We start from the raw sequence: 26145 nt of genomic DNA, 5'->3' as shown, positions 1-26145 counted from the left end.
GGGCTTGGTGGGGAGGGGCTGGGTGGGAAGGGTGGGGAGGGGCTGGGTGGGAAGGGTGGGGAGGGGAGGAGCTGGGTGGGGGGTGGGAGGGGTGGGGCTGGGAGGGGCTGGGTGGGGCTGGGTGGGAGGGGTGGGGCTGGGTGGGGAGGGGCTGGTCACCCCGTGGTGCCCTTATAAAACTCAACGTTTAACCTACTCACGCCGGCTTGTGCCCGCCCTCACAGTCGGGCATATTTGCGGAATACACCACGCCGCTGTTGACCCTGGCCATTGACCGAGCAACCCAACGTTCTTACCAGCTCCCTCCACAGGAATGTGTTTATAACGCGATATTTCCATAACGCGGTGTTCTTCAGGAATGCAACTACCGCGTTCTATGAGAACAGACTGTACCGTACATTTGCTGACGGGACAGAGAATACCAGGTCCGTGCAGAACCACCCTTGCCTGAAACCATACCAGATCTGCGATCTGGTTCAGATACAATGGGGAGGCTGATTGATGCCTCGGTGTAATTCAGGAATAATTGTGCTATGAACCCGGCGACACGGGTTTGATTCCCGCCCACGGTCTGGGGCCTCAGTTGGGTCGACTCAGCCTCAATGAGTACCTGGTGCGGTGTGTAAACATCGCCACTGGGGAGACAAAGGCGGTCGGGCGTGGTGCTGGCCACCCACCCCATCGTGTACCGTTCCGGCCTTCATAGGTGCTCGCTAACAGCACTTGCCCCTACAGCCTGTTAAGGCTATACGGGGGATCTTTATCTTTGTCTTTGATGTCTGTATGGGGAACGGTAGCGCAGTGGTTGGTGTACGAGCCGCTGCGCTCCCGGCGTCCCGAGTTCCATTCCCGCTCACGACCAGCGCCGGTGACGATGATCTGAACCGGTCTTGGGCCTCAGCTGGGTCGACTCAGCCTCAAATGAGTACCTTTTGCGATGTGAAAACATCGCCACCGAGGGAGACAAAGGCGGCCGTGCCGGCCTTCAAAGCCTATACGGGATGGATATTTGTCTTCGTAGGCACGAGGAGCGGTAGCTTTGCGGTAGAGGCTATACAAGGCATCTGTGTCTTTGGAGCGATAGGTTAGCGCGCTGCGCTACGAAATGAGTGCCTGGTGAGGGGGGTGTGTAAACATCGCCACCGCCGGGGAGACAAAGGCGGCCGGGCGTGGTCCTGACCACCCACCCCCACATGTGCCGTGACCGGCTGTCATAAATTGGTACTCGCTAACAGCACTTGCCCCAACAGTCTGTTAAGGCTACACGGGTGATCTTTGTTGTGTCTCTGTCTGCCAGGTGTCATTCTCAAGGGCGGCTGCATGAATTTCAATGAACTCCCCCACCCCTCCTCGCCACCCCCCCCCCATGGATTTATGTGAAAATGCAAAATCAGTCCCAAAATAATCCCACGCCACCCGACACCCACGCCGGACGGATTATCATTCTGATCCCGACCTAGGAACGTGGAATGGCGCGGCCTCCGCGGTCATGCGAACTCTGAATTCTCTCAGCGTGTCTCCGTCTTGTCTCCCTGTGACCTTGTTCGCGTGACTCTCCGTGTGAATGTCTGACTCTCTCGTTTGCTCTCCCCGTCTCTTCCCTGTCTCTCTGCCTCATTGCCTCTCTCTCCTCATCTGTCCTTGTCTCATCCACGTTCCTCCCTCCAGCTCCTCTCTCCACCCTCTCCTCTGCTCCCACTCTCTCCCTTCACACTCTCTCTGTCTTCTTCCTTTCTCTCTCCACGCTCCTCCGCGCGCTCTCTCTCTCTCTCTTCAAGGTGATGCGTCACGTCTCAGTCACGCATCAACTCTCCCCACCTCCTCCTCCTCCAGTGTCTCCCTGTGTCTCTGTGTCTCTCTGTGCCTCCCCATGTGTCTCTGTGTGTCTCTCTTTATCTCTGTCTGCTGCCTCTGTGTGTCTCTGTGTCTCTCTGTGCCTCACCGCGTGTCTCTGTGTGTCTCTGTGTCTCCCAGTGTCTCTTTATCTCTGTCTGCTGCCTCTGTGTGTCTCTGTGTCTCTCTGTGCCTCACCGCGTGTCTCTGTGTGTCTCCCAGTGTCTCTCTTTATCTCTGTCTGCCTCTGTGTGTCTCTGTGTCTCTCTGTGCCTCCCTGTGTGTCTCTGTGTGTCTCCCAGTGTCTCTCTTTATCTCTGTCTGCTGCCTCTGTGTGTCTCTGTGTCTCTCTGTGCCTCACCACGTGTCTCTGTGTGTCTCCCAGTGTCTCTCTTTATCTCTGTCTGCTGCCTCTGTGTGTATATCTGTCTCCATGTGTGTCGATGTGTGTCGATGTGTGTCTCCCCGTTTGTTTCTGTGTGTCTCCCAATGTCTCTTTTTATCTCTGTCTGCCTCTGTGTGTCTCACTGTCTCCATTTGTGTCGATGTGTGTCTCCCCATGTGTTTCTGTGTGTCTGTGCATCTCTCTTTAGCTCTAAATGTCTGTCCCTGTGCCTCTCTTTGTCTCTCAGTGTCTCTCCGTGTTTCCCTGTGCCACTCTGGGTGTCTGTGTCTCTCTGTGTGTCCACGTTTGTCTCTGTGCATCTCCCGGTGTCTCCCCGTGTGTCTCAGTGTGACTGTGTCTGCTAGTGTCTCCCTGTATCCGTGTCTCCACGTGTGTCTCTGTGTCTTTCTGTGCATCTGTGTCTCTACGCGTGTCTAGGTGCCCATTAACAGCAGTTTCCCCAGCAGCCTATGTAGGTTACACGGGCAGTCTTTGCCTTTGTGCTGTGTGTGTCTTTGTATATGTGTCCGTGTATGGCATGTGGAGCGGTTAGTACGCTGCGCTACAAACCTGGCACCGGTGAAGATTATCTCAACCGGTCCTGGGCCTCCCCTAGGTCGACTCAGCCTCAAATGAGTACCTGGTGCGTTGTGTAAAAACATCGCCACTGGGGAGACAAAGGCGGTCGGGCGTGGTGCTGGCCACCCACCCCCTCGTGTGCCGTGCCAGCCTTCATAGGTGCAACTCGCTAACAGCACTTGCCCCAACAGTCTGTTTTAGGCTATACGGGGGATCTTTGTCTACCTGTCAATAACAGTTGTTCTGATATTGTATAAATCTACAATTATATGAATATCAACGATATCTATTCCACATCTGCGTTGAATAAAAGGACTTCCCGTATCTGCAGGCTCTTACCTGTTCTTATAGACGGGGAAGTCTTTGATTTAAGGGTTTGCCTGATCATGTAGATGCTGTCGGTTTTAAAATCCTACATATGTGTCCTCTGCGTCATTGCAATTCAACAAACCCATAATAAAATATACAAGTATGTGCCAGCCTTCATAGGTGCTCGCTTACAGCACTTGCTTCTACAGTCTGTTAGGGATATACGGGGATCTTTGTCTTTGTGTCTTTGTCTTTGTGTCTCTCTACGAGTTTGAGTGTGTATCTTGACGCCTGCACATGTGTGTGTGTGTCTTTGGGGAGCGTGTCTGTGCGTATGTGGCTGTGTGTATGTGTGTGTCTGTGTGTGGCTGTGTGTATGTGTCAGTGTGTATGTGTCTATGTGTATGTGTGTATGTGTCTGTGTGTATGTGTCAGTGTGTCTGTGTGTATGTGTCAGTGTGTCTGTGTGTATGTGGCTGTGTGTATGTGTCTGTGTGTATGTGTCTGTGTGTGTATGTGTCAGTGTGTGTGTGGCTGTGTGTATGTGTCTGTGTGTATGTGTCAGTGTGTCTGTGTGTATGTGTGTATGTGTCAGTGTGTGTGTGGCTGTGTGTATGTGTCTGTGTGTATGTGTCTGTGTGTATGTGTCAGTGTGTGTATGTGTGTATGTGTCAGTGTGTGTGTGGCTGTGTGTATGTGTGTATGTGTCTGTGTGAAAGTGTCAGTGTGTCTGTGTGTATGTGTCAGTGTGTGTGTGGCTGTGTGTATGTGTGTATGTGTCTGTGTGTATGTGTCAGTGTGTGTGTGGCTGTGTGTATGTGTGTATGTGTCTGTGTGAAAGTGTCAGTGTGTCTGTGTGTATGTGTCAGTGTGTGTGTGGCTGTGTGTATGTGTGTATGTGTCTGTGTGTATGTGTCAGTGTGTGTGGCTGTGTGTATGTGTTTGTGTGTATGTGTCTGTGTGTATGTGTCAGTGTGTGTGTATGTGTGTATGTGGCTGTGTGTATGTGTGTATGTGTCAGTGTGTCTGTGTGTATGTGTGTATGTGTCAGTGTGTGTGTGGCTGTGTGTGTGTGTATGTGTCAGTGTGTGTGTGGCTGTGTGTATGTGTCTGTGTGTATGTGTCTGTGTGTATGTGTCAGTGTGTATGTGTCAGTGTGTCTGTGTGTATGTGTCTGTGTGTGTGTCAGTGTGTATGTGCCAGTGTGTCTGTGTATGTGTTAGTGTGTATGTGTCTTTGGGGAGCGTGTATGTGCGTATGTGTCTGTGTGTATGTGTCTGTGTGTTTGTGTGTCTCTCCAGTGGTAATGTTTACACACCGGTGACGCTCGCTAACGGCACTTTCCCCAAAATAATGTTAAGGCTACACGGGGTTTCTTTGTCTTTGTGTATATGGTGTCCGTGTGTCTGTGTGGTTCTCTGTATGCCTGTGTTTGCGTGTGTCCATGTTTCTTTGTGTCTGGGTGTCTCTCCTCCCTCCCCCTCCCTCCACCCCCCCACCCAGCACCTCCCCTCCCCCACATCTCCCCCTCACCCCGCCCCCCGCCCCCCTCCTGCTGTCTGGGACACATTGAACACGAATCGATAGCGCAGCGGTCACTGGACAGGCAATTGACCTCCCATCACAATCACCACCACCACCATCACCACCACCATCACCAAAGCTCCCCCGTATAGCCTGAACAGACTGTTGGGGCAAGTGCTCATAGCGAGCATCTTATTAAGGTCGGCTCGGCACACGTGGGGGTGGATGGTCAACACTACGCCCGGCCGCCTTTGTCTCCCCTGGTGGCGATGTTTACACACCGCACCAGATACTCATTTAGAAGCTGAATCGACTCAGTCGACCACCACGATCACCACCATCATCGTTATCACCACCGATACCACGAAGTGACGGTGACGTCACCACGGCGTCTGTGCCAGGCTAGGTGCACGTTTGAGGCCACGTGAAGTGTCGAAGGCTCTCTGACAGGTCACGGGACAGGCCCATCAACACCACCACCATCATCATCACCATCACCACCACCATCATCATCACCACCACCATCACTACCACCACCATCAACACCACCACCATCATCATCACCACCACCACCACCATCATTATCATCACCACCATCAACACCACCACCATCATCACCACCATCACCACCATCACCATCATCACCACCATCACCACCGCCACCATCACCACCACCACCATCACCACCACCATCATCACCACCATCAACACCACCACCATCACCACCACCATCACCACCACCATCATCATCACCACCACCATCATCACCACTATCATCACCACCACCATCACCACCACCATCACCACCACCATCATCATCATCACCACCATCACCACCATCATCACCACCATCACCACCGCCACCATCACCACCACCATCACCACCATCATCACCACCATCACCACCGCCACCATAACCACCACCATCACCACCACCATCAACACCACCATCATCACCATCACCACCATCATCACCACCACCATCACCACCATCACCACCACCATCATCACCATCATCACCACCATCACCACCACCATCATCATCACCACCATCATCACCATCATCACCACCATCACCACCACCATCATCATCACCACCTTCACCATCATCACCACCACCATCATCACCACCTTCACCACCATCATCATCATCACCAACACCACCATCACAACCATCAACACCATCACCACCATCAACACCATCATCACCATCACCACCATCATCACCACCACCACTCTTACCCCTCCCTCCCTCCCCCGTGCCCCCGTGGTTGTCGCAAGGTCATCCGTAACCGCATTGATGACGTCACCGCGCGCTGTGACGTCACCGCGCTCTTGGTCGCGCAAGGATTCCCTTACGTCGAGTTCGTCACAGCCCGCAATGATTGACGGGGGGGGTGGGGGGAGGGGTCCCTCAGGCAGCCGTGACAATTCCACATTCCCACGACGGGAGGCTCTAATATACTAAGGAAGACCGTTATTTCGGGCCCATTGGGATTTGCGGGAGAGAAGATGACGTCATCGCGCCCTGTGCTGTGACGTCATCGCGCCGGGGTTCCCTATTGCCGATGATGTCATCGCTCTACATTGTCACTCATCGATGCGAATACTGTGGTCAACATGCCCATCGTGATGATGATGACGATGTTATTAAAACAGCCATCACCACCATCAGCAGTAGCATCGAAATCCACACCGAACATCGACATAATTAACATCATCATCTTCATCAGCTGTCCGTGAGCATAATGTAAATACAAATGTCACCTAATTTCTTAAGAACAGTTTTTTTTGTATATAGATTGCTGTCCTTCCCGTGCACGTCAACACACATCTTCAGCAGCGCCTGGCCCACACATGCCCGCTTAACGAGTGGCTCACAGGGTAAATCCTAATCAATCAGACTGAAACTAAAACTGAAACGTGGACATATGAACCTCATGGCGGTACCCCGGGGTACCACAGTACTATAAGGATCATACATCGCAGCCAAACACTCTAAACGCGTGATGTTGATCCTAAATGTGGAGGGGGGGGAAAACAGCGGACCCGGAGAAAAGTCGACGCGACCACGGAGAGAGAGAGAGACACGCAAACTCCGAATCTACAGCAGCAGCAGGCGTCGGGATCGAACCCACGACCTCCTGCACACCAGGCGAGGTAGTTAACATCTCGCTACCGTGGCGCCCGCATTCATGTTGGGGCCGTCCATAAATGACGTCACGAGATTTGGGACGATTTTTGACCCCCACCCCCCCTTCGTCACACGGCGTCACAAAAAGTCAGACCCCCCTTCATATATGACGTCAGAAAGCTCTGCCCCCCCCCCCCCCCCCAAAAATAAGAAATGCTTCAAATCGCTTTAAACTATTGTCATTGTAGTGCGTATTTAATGTGGCGCTGCACTCTGATGTTGTAGGAGAAAACATTCATTAAAAAGTCTATTTAATTAAGCAGAACGTGTTGTCTATATTTATTTAAAGTTGCGCATTTTTATGTGACGTCACATTTCTCAACCCCCCCCCCTCCCCCTCGTCACACATCGTCACAAATATCTGACCCCCCCCCCCCCCACGTGCGTGACGTCATTTATGGACGGCCCCTTTCTGTTTAACGCCACCACCTCTCACGAGCCTGATTAGCAGAAGCTACATAACGGACCAAGCCCCAGTTATGTAAGCACATTGTTACCAACTCTCTCCTCATTACCCATTGATTGTCCGTGCTCCCCTAATCGCAGGCTGCGTCTTACTTTCCCGCTGCGTCTTATAATCCGACACATTCAGCAACGTCCCCTCCCGCCTGCCACGGTGTCCCCTCGGTGGGCGGGGCTAAAGAAGGATCCATGGGGTGAGGGGAGGGGCCGTGGGGGGAGGGGGGGGGTGAGGGGGGGGGTGAGGGGCGGGGGGACCCTTCACGCACGTGGGACCTTATCTCCGTGTATCCTTCCGCGCAAGGACACTGGCGGTGTCAGAAATAAAGAAATAAACCCCGCGACGCTAATGGGATTCTGAGCACACGTGTGTGTGCACGAGGCAAAGATCACCCGTGTAGCCTCAACAGGCCGTCTGGGGGCAAGTGCTGTTAGCGAGCACGTTACGAAGGCACTAGGCCCGGCCGTCTTTGTCTCTCCCCCAGTGTGACCGGGCGTCTGTTTGGTCTCTCGCTCACAGGAGGAGGGCCGAGGGTCAGCCTCAATGTACCCGCGTGGCGTGAAGTCCGTCTCGTGCTCAACGCGTCCAATAAATCGACCCCCATCATCATCACGATCATCACGATCATCATCGGTCAATGAGTGACCTCGCCTTCCGTGGGGGTGTGACGCGCGCGTCGAGAGGAGGCGAACACTGCCCCGGACGATTCCCTGGGGCTCACGGGGGAAAGCGCTGTCAGCGAGCGCCTATCAAGGCGCCAATGAAGACGGCCACCGACTCGCCCGGAATGCACCCAGGGACACGCCAGGGTCTCGGAAGCGAAGCGGAGGTTGAGCCTGGAGAGTTCAGAATCGGAATATTTACACTCGACGAGGAATCCGATGAGATGTGAAGCTCGTTTATTCACAGATGTCCAGTCTGGGCGGGATAGAACGTCACAACAACAACAACACACGATAAAAAAAACAACAACACGGCAGGAGTGCAAAGTATAGGAAAGTTAAACAAATCATCTTCTTGGTTCTTTCGGTAAAGTCACGTAGAATGGAAATAATTAAATAAAAAATAAAGCATAATAATACAAATATCTATATATATAAAATCGCAAATCTGTCTGTCTGTCTGTGTGTGTGTCTGTGTGTTGCCGGACCATACGCAGCTTCATTGGACGGCGGTTGCCCCTGGCAACGGGTAGCGACGCATTCGCTGCGGGGTGGACGCCATTTTTAATTCCCGTTAAAAATATGCGCACGCATTAACACGCGACTCTGAGGTAAATTCATCAAAGTTTCACGTCCTCTTCACTCCCCTCCCACCCCAATGTGTGCAATTACTATTATAGGGTCGGTAGATAATAAAATTGTAGCGATTACACAGTATTATTGTAGCGCGGGGGGGGGGGGGGAACGGCACCCGTACCCAGCCTCAGCCGGGTGGGCTATTTAGGCGAGGCCGGAGGCTCTGCACGGTACTAGGCCTCGACACCCACCACGCGACTCTGAGGTAAATTCATCAAAGTTTCACGTCCTCTTCACTCCCCCCCCCACCACAATGTGTGCAATTACTATTATAGGGTCGGTAGATAATAAAATTATAGCGATTACACAGTATTATTGTAGCGCGGGGGGGGGGGGGGGGTAACGGCCCCGGTACCCAGCCTCAGCCGAGTGGGCAATCTAGGCGAGGCCGGAGGCTCTGCACGGTACTAGGCCTCGACACCCCACCCGTGTCAAGCGACGACTTTGTGGTATAAACTCGATATACCCAGCGTTGCCCGGGGGGAAAATACATTTAAAATCTTCTGAAAACTTTCTAACATTACATACCAATGAAAAAACAACTGTGTAATTACTTTTAAACCCGACGCGCCAAGAATCGATTCTCTGAATCGCGCAAAGGAATCGAAGGTTGTAGATTCCTTTAGATTCGGACGATTCCCGTTTACTATAAGTTGGTTAAAGTCGATATAAACTGCTACGAACGGGAAATATCCGGCATTGACCGGGGCAAAAATGTTATTAAAAACTCCTGAAAAAATAAAATAACAATGAAAATGAAACTCTATCATTCAAAATGTAAACCCCCAACATGCCAGGAATCGATTCTTTGAATCGCACAAAGGACTAATCGAAGGTTGTAAATTACTTTAGGATCGCGCTTCCTGTTTGATATAAGTTGGTTATAGAGTTGATATAAACTGCTACGAATGGGAAATATCCGGCGTTGGTGAGGGCGGTTGTGAGTGGCGATTGTGAGTGGTGATTAGTGAGTGGTGAGGGGAGGTTGAGTGGTGAGGGTGAGTGGTGAGGGTGAGTGGTGAGGGTGAGTGTTGAGGGTGAGTGGTGATTGCCGAGGGTGTGATTGGTGAGGATGAGTGGTGAGGGAGAGTGGTGAGGGAGAGTGGTGAGGGTGAATGGTGAGGGTGAGTGGTGAGTGGTGAGGGTGAGTGTTGAGGGTGAGTGGTGATTGGTGAGGGTGTCATTGGTGAGGATGAGTGGTGAGGGAAAGTGGTGAGGGAGAGTGGTGAGGGTGAGTGGTGAGGGTGAGTGTTGAGGGTGAGTGGTGAGTGGTGATTGGTGAGCGTGTCATTGGTGAGGATGAGTGGTGAGGGAGAGTGGTGAGGATGAGTGGTGAGTGGTGAGTGTTGAGGGTGAGTGGTGATTGGTGAGGGTGTGATTGGTGAGGATGAGTGGTGAGGGAGAGTGGTGAGGGAGAGTGCTGAGGGTGAATGGTGAGGGTGAGTGGTGAGGATGAGTGGTGAGGGAGAGTGGTGAGGGTGAATGGTGAGGGTGAGTGGTGAGGGTGAGTGTTGAGGGTGAGTGGTGAGTGGTGATTGGTGAGGGTGTGATTGGTGAGGATGAGTGGTGAGGGAGAGTGGTGAGGGAGAGTTGTGAGGGTGAATGCTGAGGGTGAGTGGTGAGGGTGAGTGTTGAGGGTGAGTGGTGAGTGGTGATTGGTGAGCGTGTCATTGGTGAGGATGAGTGGTGAGGGAGAGTGGTGAGGGTGAGTGGTGAGTGGTGAGAGTGAGTGTTGAGGGTGAGTGGTGAGTGGTGATTGGTGAGGGTGTGATTGGTGAGGATGAGTGGTGAGGGTGAGTGGTGAGGGAGAGTGGTGAGGGTGAGTATTGAGGGTGAGTGGTGAGTGGTGATTGGTGAGGGTGTGATTGGTGAGGATGAGTGGTGAGGGAGAGTGGTGAGGGAGAGTGGTGAGGGTGAATGCTGAGGGTGAGTGGTGAGTGGTGAGGGTGTGTATATATGTAAGGTTATTAAGAAATATATTTTTCACCCGGGCAACGCCGGGTACTACTGCTAGTATTGTTATATTATTACATTACTTTATTGTTTTACTTTATTTTATTATGTTTTATTTTTATTATTTTATTATTTCCATTCTACGTGACTTTACCGAAAGAACCAAGAAGATGAATCCCTGCAGTCACGAAAGCTTTAAATCGAAATTTAAACAAATCACTTAAAAATATACGAATAAAAAATCACAATTTTTTAATTATCTAAAAAATAAATATGACCAGGTACAGCACGCTGAGTTGCTGGGCTGTGTGCCTGCGTGATGGCTCTGACATGGACCCTGTGAGCCCCAAGAGCGGGAGGAGAGGAGCACCCACGCAGGAGGGCCAGTGGATTGTGCCGAGGGACTCTGCGTGTGGTGTTCGACCTGGTCACGGTGAACCCCCTGGCAGAGAGAGACACACACAGGGCCCTGACAGAGAGAGAGACACACGCAGGGCCCTGACAGAGAGACACACACAGGGCCCTGAGAGAGAGAGAGAGACACACACGCAGGGCCCTGACAGACACACACAGGGCCCTGACAGAGAGAGAGACACACGCAGGGCCCTGACAGAGAGACACACGCAGGTCCCGGTCTCGCCAGATCTCGGAAGCTAAGCAGAGTTTAAGCCTGGATAGTTTCTGGAATGGGTGGTGGGGGGGAGGGGCACCACCATGCATAGCAGGTGCTATAGGCTGATGCAGGGCTATGTTGGTTGCATCAGAGTGCCGTGCAGCAGTATCCATTGTTGTACTGTACCACTATGTTTCGATTTAAAGCTTTCGTGACTGCAGGGATTCATCTTCTTGGTTCTTTCGGTAAAGTCACGTAGGTAAAAAATTTAAATTAATTAAAGTAAAAATCACGACGTTTAGGAGGCAACACAAGCTTCCGTCTTCAGGTGGAACCGTCACAGCACGATTGCTGTATACAGCAAGCGTGCTGTGACGGTTCCACCTGTTGCCTCCGAAACGTCGTGATTTTAATTTTATTATTCTTATTTTATTTTACTTTTATTAATTTTAATTTTAATTTTTTACCTACGTGACTTTACTGAAAAAGCCTAAGAATATAGTCTCCGTGGTGCTGGGGCGACTGCTCTTTCGGGCCCTGCCACGGCCTGCCAGCGGTCTTCCTCTGACGCCTGCCACGGCGCCGTGTGGCAGCGCCTGCACGCGTCCAGCTTGAGACGGCCACAGCGAGAGCTTCTTCTTCTTCTGTACCAGCGTGGCGGTCCCCCCCCCCCCCACGCTGGTACCTCTCTGAGGTCACCCACCGATAGTTATCGAGCTCGCGTGAGACGTCACGTTATTACCTCTCTCGACGCCCGCCGACCACGATACTGCGTCGAACGGCTGCATCATCAGGTCGCACTCATCACACGCACAAAGTGTTTGGCCACGAGTGAAGCACGCAATACCTCGCTGATCTCGGCACGAGACATCAACCATCACCACCACGCGGCTTTTTAGCTGAACGTCGAATGAAGACGGTCCGAGACAACGCGCGTTTTTAAGATGCGCTTTTGCGGCCGTCTGGAACGCTCTCTTCCTTCCGATTGTTAGGAAGCCACTGGAGCTGAGCACTTTTAAAGCGAGATTAAAAACTGATTTATTTTAGAACTTATTTTTGTGTTTAGTTCGTTGTCCTTTCCTCGTACCTCCGATTATCACGGTTGGCTACATACGGTGCGAAGTAAGTTCAACATACATATATATATTTTTTTAACTTAAATTTGTATTTTAGCAGATGAGGCCCACTGAGCTATTTAGCTATTTTTCAGAAGCGACCTGGCCACATATAATAGCCCAACGAAGTGGCTTATCAAGTGGACATTTATAGCAGCCAAATAATCTAAACGCGTGACGTTGATTCTAAATGTGGAGAGGAAAATCTAGACGACCCGGAGAAAAATCCACGCGACCACGGGGGGAGAGAGAGAGAGAGGCATGTCAACTCTAAATACACAGCAGCAGGCGTCAGCTTCAGGGTCAAACCCAGGAGTTCCTGCACACCAGGCGAGGTAGTCAACATCTCGCCACCGTGATGATGATGAGAGAGAGACGCAAACTACAAATATACAACGTCGTGAACGTCGCGGTGAACGGCGTGGTGAACGTCCTGTGAATGGGGTGGTGAACGTCGTGTGAACGTCACGCTGAACGGCGTGGTGAACGTCGGGTGTACGTCACGCTGAACGTCGCGCTGAACGTCCTGTGAACGTCCTGTGAACGTCGCGCTGAACGTTGCGCTGAACCCACGGCTGTGCGGTGAGCCGTGGCAGCGTCGTGGTTAGCAGCGCACTGCATTACAAGCAAGTCACCTGAGTTCGATTCCCACGCACGCCGGACAGGAATGGCGAGCGGCATCTGTGCTGGTCTACGGGCCTCCCCCAGGGCGACTCGGTCTCCAATGAGTACCTGGTGCGATGTGCAAACGTCAGACAAAGGCGGCCGGGGGTTATTCTGTCCACACCGCTCCCTCGTGTGCGTGCCGGGCCTTGATAGGTGCTCGCTGGTAGCACTTGCCCCTACAGCCTGTGTGGGCTACACGGGAGAGCTTTGACTTTGTTGTTTGTAAGAGGTGATATTCGTTTTAGGTTACGTTGACCTAGGCAGAGGTCAAGGTCAGATGAATCAGGTGATGATTGCTCACCAATACACGCACACAACGATACAGAGATAAAGATTACCCACATAGCCTTTAATAGACTGTCATGGCAAGTGTTCTTAGCAAGCACATATTGAAGGCCGGCACGGCACACGAGGGGGTGGTGTGTGGCCAGAACCACGCCCGGCCGCCTTTGTCTCCCTCGTGTAAGGCTGAGTAAGACCTGCGTACACATGAACACGCGCACACACGCGCGCGTCCACGCGCACGCACGCAGCGAATATCTCAAACGGAACTATTTTTTCGGGTTTAGATTTTTTCCAATTTAAATTTCATTTCCTCGGAAGGGCACAAAGTGCCGTGAAGCGGTCCCGGGATCCCCCCCTTTCCCCCCTCCCCTTATCGCCCTTTTTTTCCAGCCACACCCCAGATCCCCTCCCCTCCGGCCATCCATCTCCCCCGCAGACACCCCCCACCACACCCCCCACACCCCCCCCATACCCCCCCACACTCCACACCCACCTCCCGCCCTTACCTCTCTGACCCCCAGTACATCACCCCCTCCCCTCTCCCCATCGACCGCCCCCCCCCCACCTGCCCCCACCTCCCCCCCCCACCTCCCTCCCACCTTTTTCCTCTTCCCTATCAAACCTTCCCCCACTAACACGCGCACCCGTTACACCCCCACACCTCTCGCGACAGCCCCGCCCCTCACCAGTTGCTACCCCAGACACTCCATCACCCCTCCCCCGTTCTCCATCACCCCCCCCCCCTTTCTCACCATCTCGACGCCACCCCTCCCCTCAACCCCCCCCCCCTCTCCCCGGCGGCGTTCATCACTCCCCCTGTACACCCCCCCCCCCTTCAACCCCCCCCTTCCACCCTCCCTCCCCCCCACGCGCTCCCTCGTTTAAATAGCAGAGCCGGTAGACGCGGATCCTTCTCTCCTTCTCTCCGCTCCTACCAGCTCCTCCTCCTCATCTACACGCACGCACGCTCAGGTACTCGCTACGCAATAACAGCAACAGCATCGTCAACAACAGCGTCATCATCAACAACAGCATCAGTCGGAGGATCAGTAATCACATCCTCAATAGCGCGGTTAGCAGAAGCAGTAGCAGCATCAGGTGACACTGTTGTTGCATGGTGAGTGAGTGGTATTCGTATCACCACCATCATCAGCAGCAACATCAGTCGTATGAGCAGCATCAAGTTGCAGTGTAATTAACATCAGAGGCGCCATCAGCGATCGCAGCATCATCGGCAGTAGCAGTTAGCAGCAGCAGCAGTGGCATCATCTGTATCATCAGCAGCAGCAGCCAGCATCGTGCCGAGCACCCCAATATCGTCAAGGTCACCACCACCATCATCAGCGGCGAAATCATCACCTTGAGCATCATCATCATCATCATCCATCATCAGCAACAGCAGCACACACACCTGTTAACCACTCATAATTAAGACAGGAATTAATTATCGTAAATATCGATCCGAGTCTGCGAGCGATATTGGCGTGTAAATGTGTCTTTAAAAATACAGACGTTAGACACGTAACGTGTGCACATATGCGAGATCGCGTGCGTGAATTAAATGTCCACGTGGATTACGCGGACGTGCGTTTGGCATGCATCCAGCGGTGGATTTGACCGCGGTCGATATTCGGTTAAACGAGACGCGGATCGCAGCGATGACGCAGCGGCTATTGGCAAACCGCGCTGCTGCTGCTGCTGCTGAGAACCCCGCGGGACGTGGGTTCAATTCCCGGGCCACGGCGAACATCAGTGGCGAGTGTGATATATCAACCGGCCCCTGACCTTCAGTGCAACGGTAGATTCGTTGAGGACGCTGGGCTGTGAATCACGCCCGATGCTCGTTTTTATCAACGTACAGACGAGACGCAGCGGTGGCTAGGAGATGTTAACTAGCTCGCCTGGTGTACAGGAGGTCGTGTGTTCGATCTGGACTCTGACGACGCCTGCTGTAGATTTGTAGTTTGCGTCTCTCTCTCATCATCACGGTGGCTAGGAGATGTTAACTAGCTCGCCTGGTGTACAGGAGGTCGTGTGTTCGATCCCGACCTTGACGCCTGTTTGCGTGTCTCTCTCCCCGTGGTCGCGTGGATGTTTCTCCGGCTCCTCCGGTTTTTCCCTCCACATTTAGAATCGCGCGTTTAGAGTCTTTGGCTGCTGCACATTTCCACGTGATGATAATGATGATGATGAGCCACTTCGTTGAGCTATCATTTGTAATTGCCCGGTCGCTTCTGAATTTTTTTTATATCGCTCAGTGGGCCTTACCTGGTAAAATTATAATTAAAAAAAATAGTTTATAGTTTAAATAATTTAGTTTAATTGCGCCATACGAGCCGTGTCCGTGATTCCACTGCCGCTCGAAGATTTCTCGCCACGCCGCGAGGGTCGTAGGCGGCTACGTGACCATACTTCACCACGTCGGTCGGTGCAGACTGGTGGGGGGGGTGGGGAAGGGCGGGGGGGGTCTGGAGATAAGTGGGGGGAGGGGCATGAAGACCAATCCTATTTGCTGCACTGCCCCCTGCCTGCCGACTGCTGCGAGCAGCCTCCGTCTCGTGCGCTCACATTGCCCGCCCAACAGCGACCCGCCCTGGCTCCACGAGCCCTCTTATCGCTTGAGGAGCTCCTGCGAGACCATGGCCTGTCCATCTCCCCCCCCCCCGTTCCTCTCTCTCTCACTCAGAGGGTTCATAGTGGCCAGGTCGGACACAATTAAAACTTCCTCGGTGGTTCAAGTCGCCTGGCCTCTGCGTGGGTGCCTCTGTCTCCCTGCCTCGGGGTTCACGGTGGCCATGTCAGAGCCATCACGGCCGGCACCAACCCACCAATTATTCTGGCTCAAATCCCAGCTCAGCTTTTGAGATCGGGTCGCGTTCCGGCCGATTTAGTGACGGGCTGCTTCATCACCAGCAGCAGCTTTTTGTAATGCTGCTGCTGCTGATTACATTGTTCAGACTGAGCGCGAGGAGCGGTGGCGCAGTGGTTAACACACTGGCTCACATTATTGGCTCGTGATACCTGAACTGGCCTTCATCCAGCGGTGGATTGACAACGAACGGGGGGGGGGGGGCTTAGCGTCGGTGGGGGAGCTGTAATTATGATGACCAAGCTGACGAGGCGCGTGCGTATGGGACGTGTTTGCACGTGTCTCAGCAAATCAAAGCGGCTTGCATCGCATCTCAGTTTCAAGCTTGTTGTTTTAAGCCTAGGGGACCCCCTGATGGCAGCTGCCCCTGTGCGGTGAAACAAAGTCACAAGGCCAAGAGGGGGGGGCTGCGATGATTGCTGGGATGTGATTCTCCCAAGTGAGTCATTTGAAAGTCAATTTTGGCAAAATTGGACCGAGTCGCCGGCACACGATCGCCTACGTCACGGGATTTGTAACGTCCTCCGGGAAGCAGACGGGGCGCGTGTATCTTTCTTGAAAGGTGAAATAAACCGTCAGTGGTATTAACCAGGGAGGCCGACGATTGAACCGCGAAGCTCTGCAACTACGCAACAGACTCGATGTGACTGCTGTGTCGCGCCATCGCTGCGTGCGTCGTGCTGATGGTGATGCTGATGATGATGCTGATGGTGATGCTGATGGTGATGTTGGTGATGATGGTGGTGATGGTGATGCTGATGGTGATGCTGATGGTGATGCTGATGATGATGTTAGTGATGATGGTGGTGAATATGGTGATGGTGGTGATGATGGTGGTGATGATGGTGATGTTCGTGATGATGATGCTGATGATGATGCTGATGATGATGCTGATGATGGTGATGCTGATTATGATGATTATGGTGATGGTGGTGATGATGGTGATGCTGATGGTGATTTTGGTGATGATGCTAATGGTGATGATGATGGTGATGATGGTGATGCTGATGATGATGCCGATGATGACGATGCCAATGATGATGTCGATGATAATAATTCCAATGATAATGATATCGATGATGATGCCGATGATGCCAATAATGATAATACCGATTATCATTATGCGATGATGCTGATGATGCCGATGATGCTGGTCATGCCGATAATGATGATACCGATGACGATGCCGATGATGATGCTTCCCATAATAATTCCGATGATGATGCCGATGCTGATGATGTCGGATGATGATGCCAATAATGATAATACCGTTGATGATGATGCTAATGATAATAATGCCGATGCTGGCGATGCCCATAATGATGGTGATGCCGGTGATGATGATGATGATGCCGATGTCATGGTGATGCTTGTGAAGAGCCGCCACCGCCGCCGCTGCCGCTGCTGCCATGGACCCGGCAAATCGCTTCGCGGGAGAGAAGACCAGCTGGAAGGTGTTCGTGTGGAACCCCGAGACGAGGCAGATCCTGGGCAGGACGGGCTCCAGCTGGTGTGAGTGGCAGGCTGGGGGCACACGTCTCCTCACTCACTCACTCACTCCTCACTCCTCATTCACTCCTCACTCCTCATTCACTCCTCACTCCTCATTCACTCCTCACTCACTCACTCACTCACTCCTCACTCACTCCTCACTCCTCACTCACTCCTCACTCGCTCCTCACTCCTCACTCACTCACTCCTCACTCCTCACTCACTCACTCACTCCCTCACTCCTCACTCACTCCTCACTCACTCACTCACTCCTCACTCACTCCTCACTCCTCACTCACTCACTCACTCCTCACTCACTCCTCACTCCTCACTCACTCACTCACTCCTCACTCACTCACTCCATCACTCACTCCCTCACTCACTCACTCACACGTGCCTCACACCTCACTCACACACACAGACACCTCACTCACTCACTCACACTTCACTCACGAGGGGTTGATTAGGACAACCTCGCACCCGACCGCCTTTGTCTCTCTAGTGGCGATGTTTGCACATCGCGCCAAGTACTCATTTGAGGCTGAGTCGACCTAGGGGAAAGCCCATGACTGGTTCAGATAATCGTCACTGGTGTTGGTGGCCGTGAGCGAGAATCAAACTCGGGTCACCGGGTTCGTAGCGCAGCGCGCTCACCACTGCCCCACCGCTCCCCACGACACACGTACACCCGCACTGCTACCGCATGCCCTGCAAACAACAAAGATGCCCCGCGTAGCCTTCACAGACTGTTGGGGCAATTTCTGATAGCGAGCACCTATGAAGACCGACACGGCACACGAGGGGGTGGATAGCCAGCACCACGCCCACCTTGCCACTTGTTGTACCCCGCTTGTCATGATGTGTGCAACTACAGGTGCGTGTGTGTACAGGTGTGTGTGCACAGGTGTGTGTACAGGTGTGTTTCTGGAGGAACCCCGAGGGTAAGGATTCAGTCTCCTGGCTCTGCAAAATAGGGTTTGGCCAGGAGATGTCAAAGACGCCTGTCCCACGGGGCCTCCAGCACAAGCTTAGCTCTATTTTATCCGTGGTTTTGTGGTAATTAATTGAAGGTGGAGGGTTACTAGCCTCTCGCACCAGTCCGGAGCTCCTTTTGGCCGCTGCGGTGGCTTCAAACGTCGTGAGGGGAGTAGACAATCTAAATTGGCCCTCCCCCCATGGCACTGTTCACCACAGCGTTACCATCCAGCACCAACGGGGAGGTAAGGGGTTGTTTTGCTGGACTACAAAAAAACACTCCGGCTCGCCACGTGGAATGTTTGAACGCTCACTTCGGAGGAGAGGCTGCCACTCCTTTGTCTGGAGCTGGAATGGTACCGCCTGGATCTCTGCAGCATTCAGAAGGTCCGGTGGACTGGCTCTGGCCTCTGCCAACATGAGGGGTGGACAGTCCTCTACTCGGGGTAGGAGACTGCCAAACAACAGGGGGTGGCTCTTCTTCTGAAGAAAAATAATTAAGGAGGCATGGGAGCGTGGCGGTGAGATGTGGGAAGCTGTAAGCTACTTTGGGCTCGCCTTCCCACCAACCAGAGGGGAGGAGTGGTGGTCGTAGTTACTTATGCCCCTACCGAAGATGAACATCAGTAGAGGGATGCAGGCAAGGCCGATGAGTCAGATGCCTTCTATGACCTCCTGTCACAGGTGCGAGCTAAAGTGGCCCGTCGGGATATAGTCATCCTGTTAGGTGACTTTAATGCTCGAGTGGGTCATGATGTTGGCGCCTGGTCTGGAGAGATGGAATGCATGGGCCAGATCAGCTCAATAACATCGGTAGGAGGCTGATAGACTTATGTGCAGCCCATGGGCTTGTAATCACCAACACGCTGTTCCGGCATCGGCGCATCCACACAACATAATGGATACACGCTGGGTCCACGCAAGAACATCTTCTGGACTATGTTGTGACGGATCAGCGGATGCAGGCCCATGTCCTTGACACGAGGACCTACGGTGGAGCTGATCTGCCCACTGACCATCAACTTGTCATCTGCAAGATGCTCCTGCCACTCTTCCACTCCGGTGGTGGGTGTACATCCAGGACCCCGTTCAAACCCACAGTGGCCTCAGGTAGCTGGTGAAAGTTTCAAGCGAGAATGTCATCATCGCTTGCAACTGAGGTTGGCATCGTCTCCCACTGCTCCTGATGCCGAGGGGAAATGGGCAAGGTTTAGAAGTGTGGCTCATGCAGCTGCAATGGTTGCTTTGGGTGCACGGTCTAAACCTCCCCAGACACCCTAGCTGACAGAGGAGATGTTCTGGCAGGCTGAGAAAAAGCTGAGGGAAGGTGGCGTTTGTGCGCAGACTGCCCTATATAACATCATAATAACAGTCTGGGCCACTGGACAGGTTCCACAGGATTGGAAGGATGCCCTGGTGGTCCCTCTGTTTAAGAAGGGGGACTGCACAGATTGTAGAAACTACAGGGACATCTCCCTCCTCAGTGTGGCGGGAAAGGTCCTGGCATGGATTATTCAACATCACCTTGCCAGGCATGCTGAGGGGAGGATTGCGGAGCCCCAATGTGGTTTCGGGAAAGGGCGGTCCTGCACAGATGATATTTTTTCTGTCCGTCTGCTACAGCAGAGGTGTAGGAATTCCAACAGGACCTACATTTCTGCTTTATTGACCTGGTCAAGGCCTATGATACCATCAGTAGGCCTGGGCTCTGGGTTGTTCTTCATGCTTTCGGAGTCCCCGATTATCTGCTCACAATCATTAAGGACCTTCTTGATGGTGGGCAGGCCCGGGTTAAACTACGTGGCCGGGAGTCAGAGCCATTCCCTGTTCACCTTGGGGCGTGACAAGGATGTCCTCTAACTCCCATACTATTTAACATCTATTTCAACTACGTAGTTCGTGAAGCCTTCAATGGTTGTACCGGAAAAAAATTAATTTGGTACAGATACAATGGGAGGCTGATCGATGCCCAGGTACGGTCAAGGGATGGCTCCCTATTGGTCAACCATGTTGATGGTCTGGTGATTGCTGCTCACTCAGAGGAGGAGTTTGAGACGCTTTTGCTGAACCTGGAGCGTGCTACTAAGAGGTGGGGCCTTACCATCAGCCCCACCTAAACTAAGCACTTGCCTGAATATTTTGTAGCATCAGGCACTCCACCCCCACAACTCCCAATTGGTAATAGGACAGTTGTGGAAAGAGTGGAGAGTTTTCCATACCTAGGCAGTGTGCTCATGACTGGCTCCGGTTTAACAGCAGAGGCCTCACTCCGAATCAGTCGAGTGGCATTATCTTTTCTTCGGCTACATAACGCTGTGTGGAAGCGACCTGGTCTTTCGCTCCACACGAAGCGTTTTCTCGGCCACGGCCATGCCCTCCCTTCTCTTCGCTTGCGAAACGTGGACCTCCCTAATGGAAAATCAACGCTGGTTAGACACATTGAGGCTGGCCTGTCTACAATCCATCCTGGGTTTAACCTGGCTGGATTGTGTGAGGAACTCACAAATCCTTAAACGATCTAGACAAAGTCCCATCGGTGAGCTCCTCTAGCAGGCAAGGCTGCGTTGGCTGGGTCATATTGCCCGCATGCCCAGCCACCTGCATGCCTAAAAAGCTTTGGTTCGGCCGAATAGAGAGGGCTAAACGGGCGCGGCTCGGCTTAGAGAAGAGATGGAGTGATGTGATACAGGCGGACGTGGAGCTGAGTGGACTTGCCGATGACTGGTACCAGCGGTGTCAAGATCGACCTCTGTGGAGGAGGCTCGTGAAGGACGCTACTGGGCAGTTGGAGGTAGTCGCCTTCCAGCAACAATGGAGGGCAGGGGAGCTCACAACAACGAGCTGAGCGCCGGGTGGCTAAAGCACAGCAAGTTGGCACAGTAGGGGCACAGGTTGTGCATCAGCCAGTCATCTCAGTCATCTCAGTCAGTCGACCCGTGGCACCTGGGTCTGCCCCGTGACCTCCTGCCAGCGGGCGTTCGACACTTCACGTGGCCTCAAGGTGCACATATCCTGGCACAAGCGTCGTGGTGACGTCACCGCCACTTAGTGGCGAATGGCGGTTGTTGTTGTACAAGTGTGCATCTACAGGTGTGTGTGCGTACAGGTGTCTGTGTGTGTGTGTGTAGAGGTGTGCGTGTCTGTACATGTGTACCGGAGTTGTGGCACAGCTGTTAGTGCAATACGCTATGAACCCGGCAGCCCGAGTTCGAGTAACGGAAACTGGTCCTGAGCCTCTCCCAAGTCGCCTCAGCCTCAAATGAGTACCTGGTGCGGTGGGTAAACATCAGCACTGGGAAGACAAAGGCGGTTGAGCCAGGTTCTGTCCAAACCACTCCCTCGGGCGCCGTGCAGGCCTTGATAGGTGCTCGCTAACAGCACTTGCCCCAACCGCCTGTGTAGGCTACACGGGGGCTCTTTGTCTGTATGTGGGAAGCAGTGGTTCGTGCACTGCGCTACGAACCCGGCGACCTAAGTTCGATTCCCGTTCACCGCTCACATCAGCGGCATAGGTGTGTTCATGTATGTTCATGTATTTTGCTCGTGCACGTACGTGCATGGGTAAAGGTGCGTGCCTATGCATGTATCGGGGTGTCCATGTGTGTGCATGTCGGGGTATGCGTACGTGTGGGCGTGTGCGTTGTGCATGCATAGGCGTATGGATGTTTAGCTACCTGCAAGCGTGTGTGTGTGTGTGCACGTACCGTATAAGGGTATTGATGTGCAAGGTTGTACGTGCATATCTATGCGTGCATGTACAAGCGTGTTTGCGCGCGCATGTTTCGGCGTATGTGTGTGGGGGTGTGCGTGCGTGTATATTCACACGCGCGTGTGTGTGTGTGTGTGCGAGCGGGTGTGTGCATGTCTATGCGTGTACATATGCAACATTGTACGTGCATGCATATAGATGCGTGCATGTACGGGCGTGTGTGCCCCAGCGGTCTGTTAAGGCTATACGGGGGGTCTTTGTCATCGTGTGAGACGCTATCGGTCTCCATACACAAGCAGCACAAACGCACGACACCCAGATACAATACCCACACGCTCACTCACGACGGCATTTCCACTGCTGGATGAATGCCACCTCCCTAAGTGTCGTCGTCGTCGCCGTCACGTCACGGCGTCGCGACGCGATCCGATTCCACCGCTCCATCTCCCGGAGGTTCCCCGTCCTCCCGTGGGCACGTGCATCTTAGCCGCGTCTCGCTCGCCCCGACACCCGCAGCGCATTTAAATCACGTGCGCGTCGACGCATTAATTCGGAAGCACACGTAGCATTATTTATCATATATTTCGTCTTTTATATTCTCTCTCTCTCTCTCGATTTAACCACTTAAAATGTCGATAAAAAAACGGAAATATGATTTACGCTTATCGTAAATTTATTATAATTAAATACGTATAAAAAACATACATAAATTGATAGAATTCGTTCTAGGATTGAAAAAAAAATCCTCTTTTTTTTTTACTCAAATTCAATCTCTGCTGGCGATAAAGAGGGGGCCGGGGGCTGGGGGGAGGGGGTGGAACGTGAGATGGGCGGGGAGAGACGTGTTTGCCCTTCTGATCACGCTTCTCCCTCACCTCTCCCTCCCCATCGCTCTCCCTCCCCATCGCTCTCCCTCCCCATCGCTCTCCCTCCCCTCGCTCTCCCTCCCCATCGCTCTCCCTCCCCCTCGCTCTCCCTCCCCATCGCTCTCCCCTCCATTCCACGCGCTCTCCTATCTCTCCCCAAATTCTCTCCCCAAATTCTCTCCCCTGTCTCGCCCTCTCGCATCCCCCTCCCTCTGTCCCCTCTCGCCGCTCCGCCCTCGTTCTATCGCTCTCTCTCTCGCTGTCTCTCTCTCTCTCGCTCTCTCGCAAAGTCTCTCTCAGCTCCCATATTTATTTCCTCTCTCTGCCATCTCCCAACCCTCGCTCTTTCTTCCACGCTCTCGCTCGCTCTCTCTCTCTTCGCTATTTATCCCTCACACCTCTCCCTCCCTCCCTCCCACTCTCTCTCTCTCTCCCCGACATATCTCTTCTCTTCCCTCCCCATCCCACTGTCTCTGCGCTAAGAATGTGCATCTTTATCAGGCCTCTCTCCCATCACTCTCCCCTCACTCTCCCCGCTCTCACAAATCTGCTCTCCCCTCCTTGCCACCCATCGCGTTTCTCTTCCATCTCTCTTCCATTCCTCTTATTTTTTACGATCAGAGGAAACAAGAAGATGCTCGGTGTAGTCGGCACTTTGCTTCGTTCATCATTTCGTTTTTTGTTTTTTCCAATGCTTTGCTTTATGTGCCCCCCCCCTTTTATTAATGAAAGATTTCACGAAAGATGATCTCTCTTCTCTCTCCCCTCCCTCCCTCATCTCTCTCATCTCATCTCTCTCTGCTAGCTCTCTCCATGCGCTCTCCCCTGTACGTCCAGAGCGCACGCTCGCTTCATCCCACTCCGAATGAAATCCTCGTCGCTGCCACCCTCGCGATTCCATCTCTGCCACGATGACCTCTCCCGCCCCCCTTGACGGCCGCCTCCTCCGTGGGTGACGTCGGCGCTGAAGCGCGAAGGGCGGGGAGGATGGTGATGATGGGGGAATGATGATGGGGATGATGTTCACAGGTGATGAGGATGGTGATGTTCGCAGAGGATGGTGATGATGGGGGATGAGGATGGTGATGATGTTCACAGGTGATGAGGATGGTGATGATGTTCACAGAGGATGGTGATGATGGTGGGTGATGATGGGGATGATGTTCACAGGTGATGAGGATGGTGATGATGTTCACAGAGGATGGTGATGATGGTGGGTGATGATGGGGATGATGTTCACAGGTGATGAGGATGGTGATGATGGGGATGATGTTCACAGAGGATGGTGATTATGGGGATGATGTTCACAAGTGATGAGGATGGTGATGATGTTCACAGAGGAGGATGTTGGTGGTGATGTTTATACGGAACGACGACGATGTCCATCGGGGATGATGATGGTGATGACGATGATGTTCCAAGAGGATGATGATGATGATGGTGTTGATGATGGAGAATGATGTCTGTTTTTGCGTCGAAGTGGCGAATGGTGGTAACAGTTGTACGTGTGTGTGTGCGCGTGTGACTTACACCAACCCGCTCTGACCAGCGTGTGGTGAAGTATGGTCAAACTACCCCCACGGTCGGCACGGCGTTTGCGGGCGGGGGGGGGACTCATCCAGCAGTGGACTGAATATTCGCCAATTAAAAAACTGGTCACCACAAAAGACGTATTTTACAAAAAAATGTATCTCCTCCAGTCTCTTTATTCAGGTGCTGTGAAGAAGGGCCATTGCCTGAAACGTCGCCTATTATATACTTTACATCGGGCTTTATTTGCGTGAATTTCTCACATTCACCGCGTGCTGTGCACGCGTGCGGTATCTATGTGTGTGTGTCCATGTACAATGGGCACACGTTATGCAATTACACGTTAGATTGTGTACCTCCGTCGCCGTGGCAACGGGCCCACCGCGGTCCCCTTGGAGACGCGGGTTGTGCGCGATGACGTCACCGCGCACAGGTCCACCCGCCGCGCGGTGACGTCAACGCGTCGAGCGGCGTCGTGACGTCAACGCGTCGAGCGACGTCGTGACGTCAACGCGCCACTTATTGGCTGGAAATTTCCGCCAAAAAAAAAACTGGCTTCTCGTTAAAAACAAAACCACCACCTCCTCCAACACCCTGCTTGTCAATCCACTGCTGGATGAGGGCCTGGCACGCCGTGTCCCGCCATGTGACAGTGCAGTACAACAATGTGTTACGCTGCACCGCACTCTGCTACCCCCATCGTAGCCCCAAAGCAGCCTATAGCACCTGTTATGCACGGCGGTGGTGTCTTCCCACCCCGCCATCCCAGCAGCTCCCCTCTGGCTGAGCTTACGAGACCCGAGTGGACATCTACTTGGACATTTGTGAGGGGGGGGTGGTGGGGGTGGGAAGAGCTTCATAGCTTCTCGGATTTCCCCTAGGATATGATTTGTAACATTCTGATTGTTTGTGTCTCATCGTTGGCACACACCTCACGGCAATTCGTTGATTTTTTTTTCCTTTAACTACAAATCGTGATGAATCGAGGCGCGTCTCGTGAATGAGATGGTGAGAGGGGGGATGGTGGTGGGGGGGCTGGTGGTGGGGGGATGGTGGTGGGGGGGGGTTTGATGGTGGAGGGATGGTGAGGGGGGGTTGATGGTGGGGGGGGTTTGATAGTGGGGGGTTTGATGGTGGGGGGGTGGTGAGGGGGGGTTGATGGTGGGGGGGGTTTGATAGTGGGGGTGGTGGGGGGGGTTGATGGTGGGGGGTTGATGGTGGGGGGTGGTGGAGGGGCTTGATGGTGGGGGGTTTGATGGTGGGGGGGGGGGATGGTGGGGGGGGTGGTGGTGGGGGGTTGATGGTGTTGGGGGGGGTTTGATGGCGGGGGGGGGCCGCGTGGCGGTCACGTGAAGGTCGCGGCTCGTCCCGCACGCGGCCCGCGCCCCTCGCCGAGGGCGACGACTCCGCGGCAGTTCCCCAGTCCACGCGGCGCCGCGCGGATTGTGCTGCTGTTGTTGTTTGTTCTTTCTCCAATGGTGTCACTGTGAG

The 26145-nt window shown here is 53.2% G+C and overlaps 1 protein-coding gene across 1 annotated transcript in view; it reads left to right on the top strand.

The window, feature by feature from the left end:
- The first annotated feature begins 17468 nt into the window (after positions 1 to 17468).
- The window catches only part of LOC144727976 (sodium/potassium-transporting ATPase subunit beta-1-like), a 32686-nt gene continuing 24009 nt past the window's right edge, over positions 17469 to 26145 (top strand). Inside the window, exon 1 of the mRNA XM_078607138.1 lies at positions 17469 to 17595. Within this exon, the coding sequence (XP_078463264.1) occupies positions 17493 to 17595 (103 nt within the window). The 5' untranslated portion in view covers positions 17469 to 17492. The remainder of the gene's footprint in view (positions 17596 to 26145) is intronic.

Source organism: Lampetra planeri, chromosome 27 (assembly GCF_965212315.1).
Source record: "Lampetra planeri chromosome 27, kcLamPlan1.2.h2, whole genome shotgun sequence".
In the NCBI taxonomy this organism is placed as follows: domain Eukaryota; kingdom Metazoa; phylum Chordata; class Hyperoartia; order Petromyzontiformes; family Petromyzontidae; genus Lampetra; species Lampetra planeri.
Note: the sequence above shows the minus strand (reverse complement) of the source record. Positions and strands in the feature narration are given on the sequence as shown.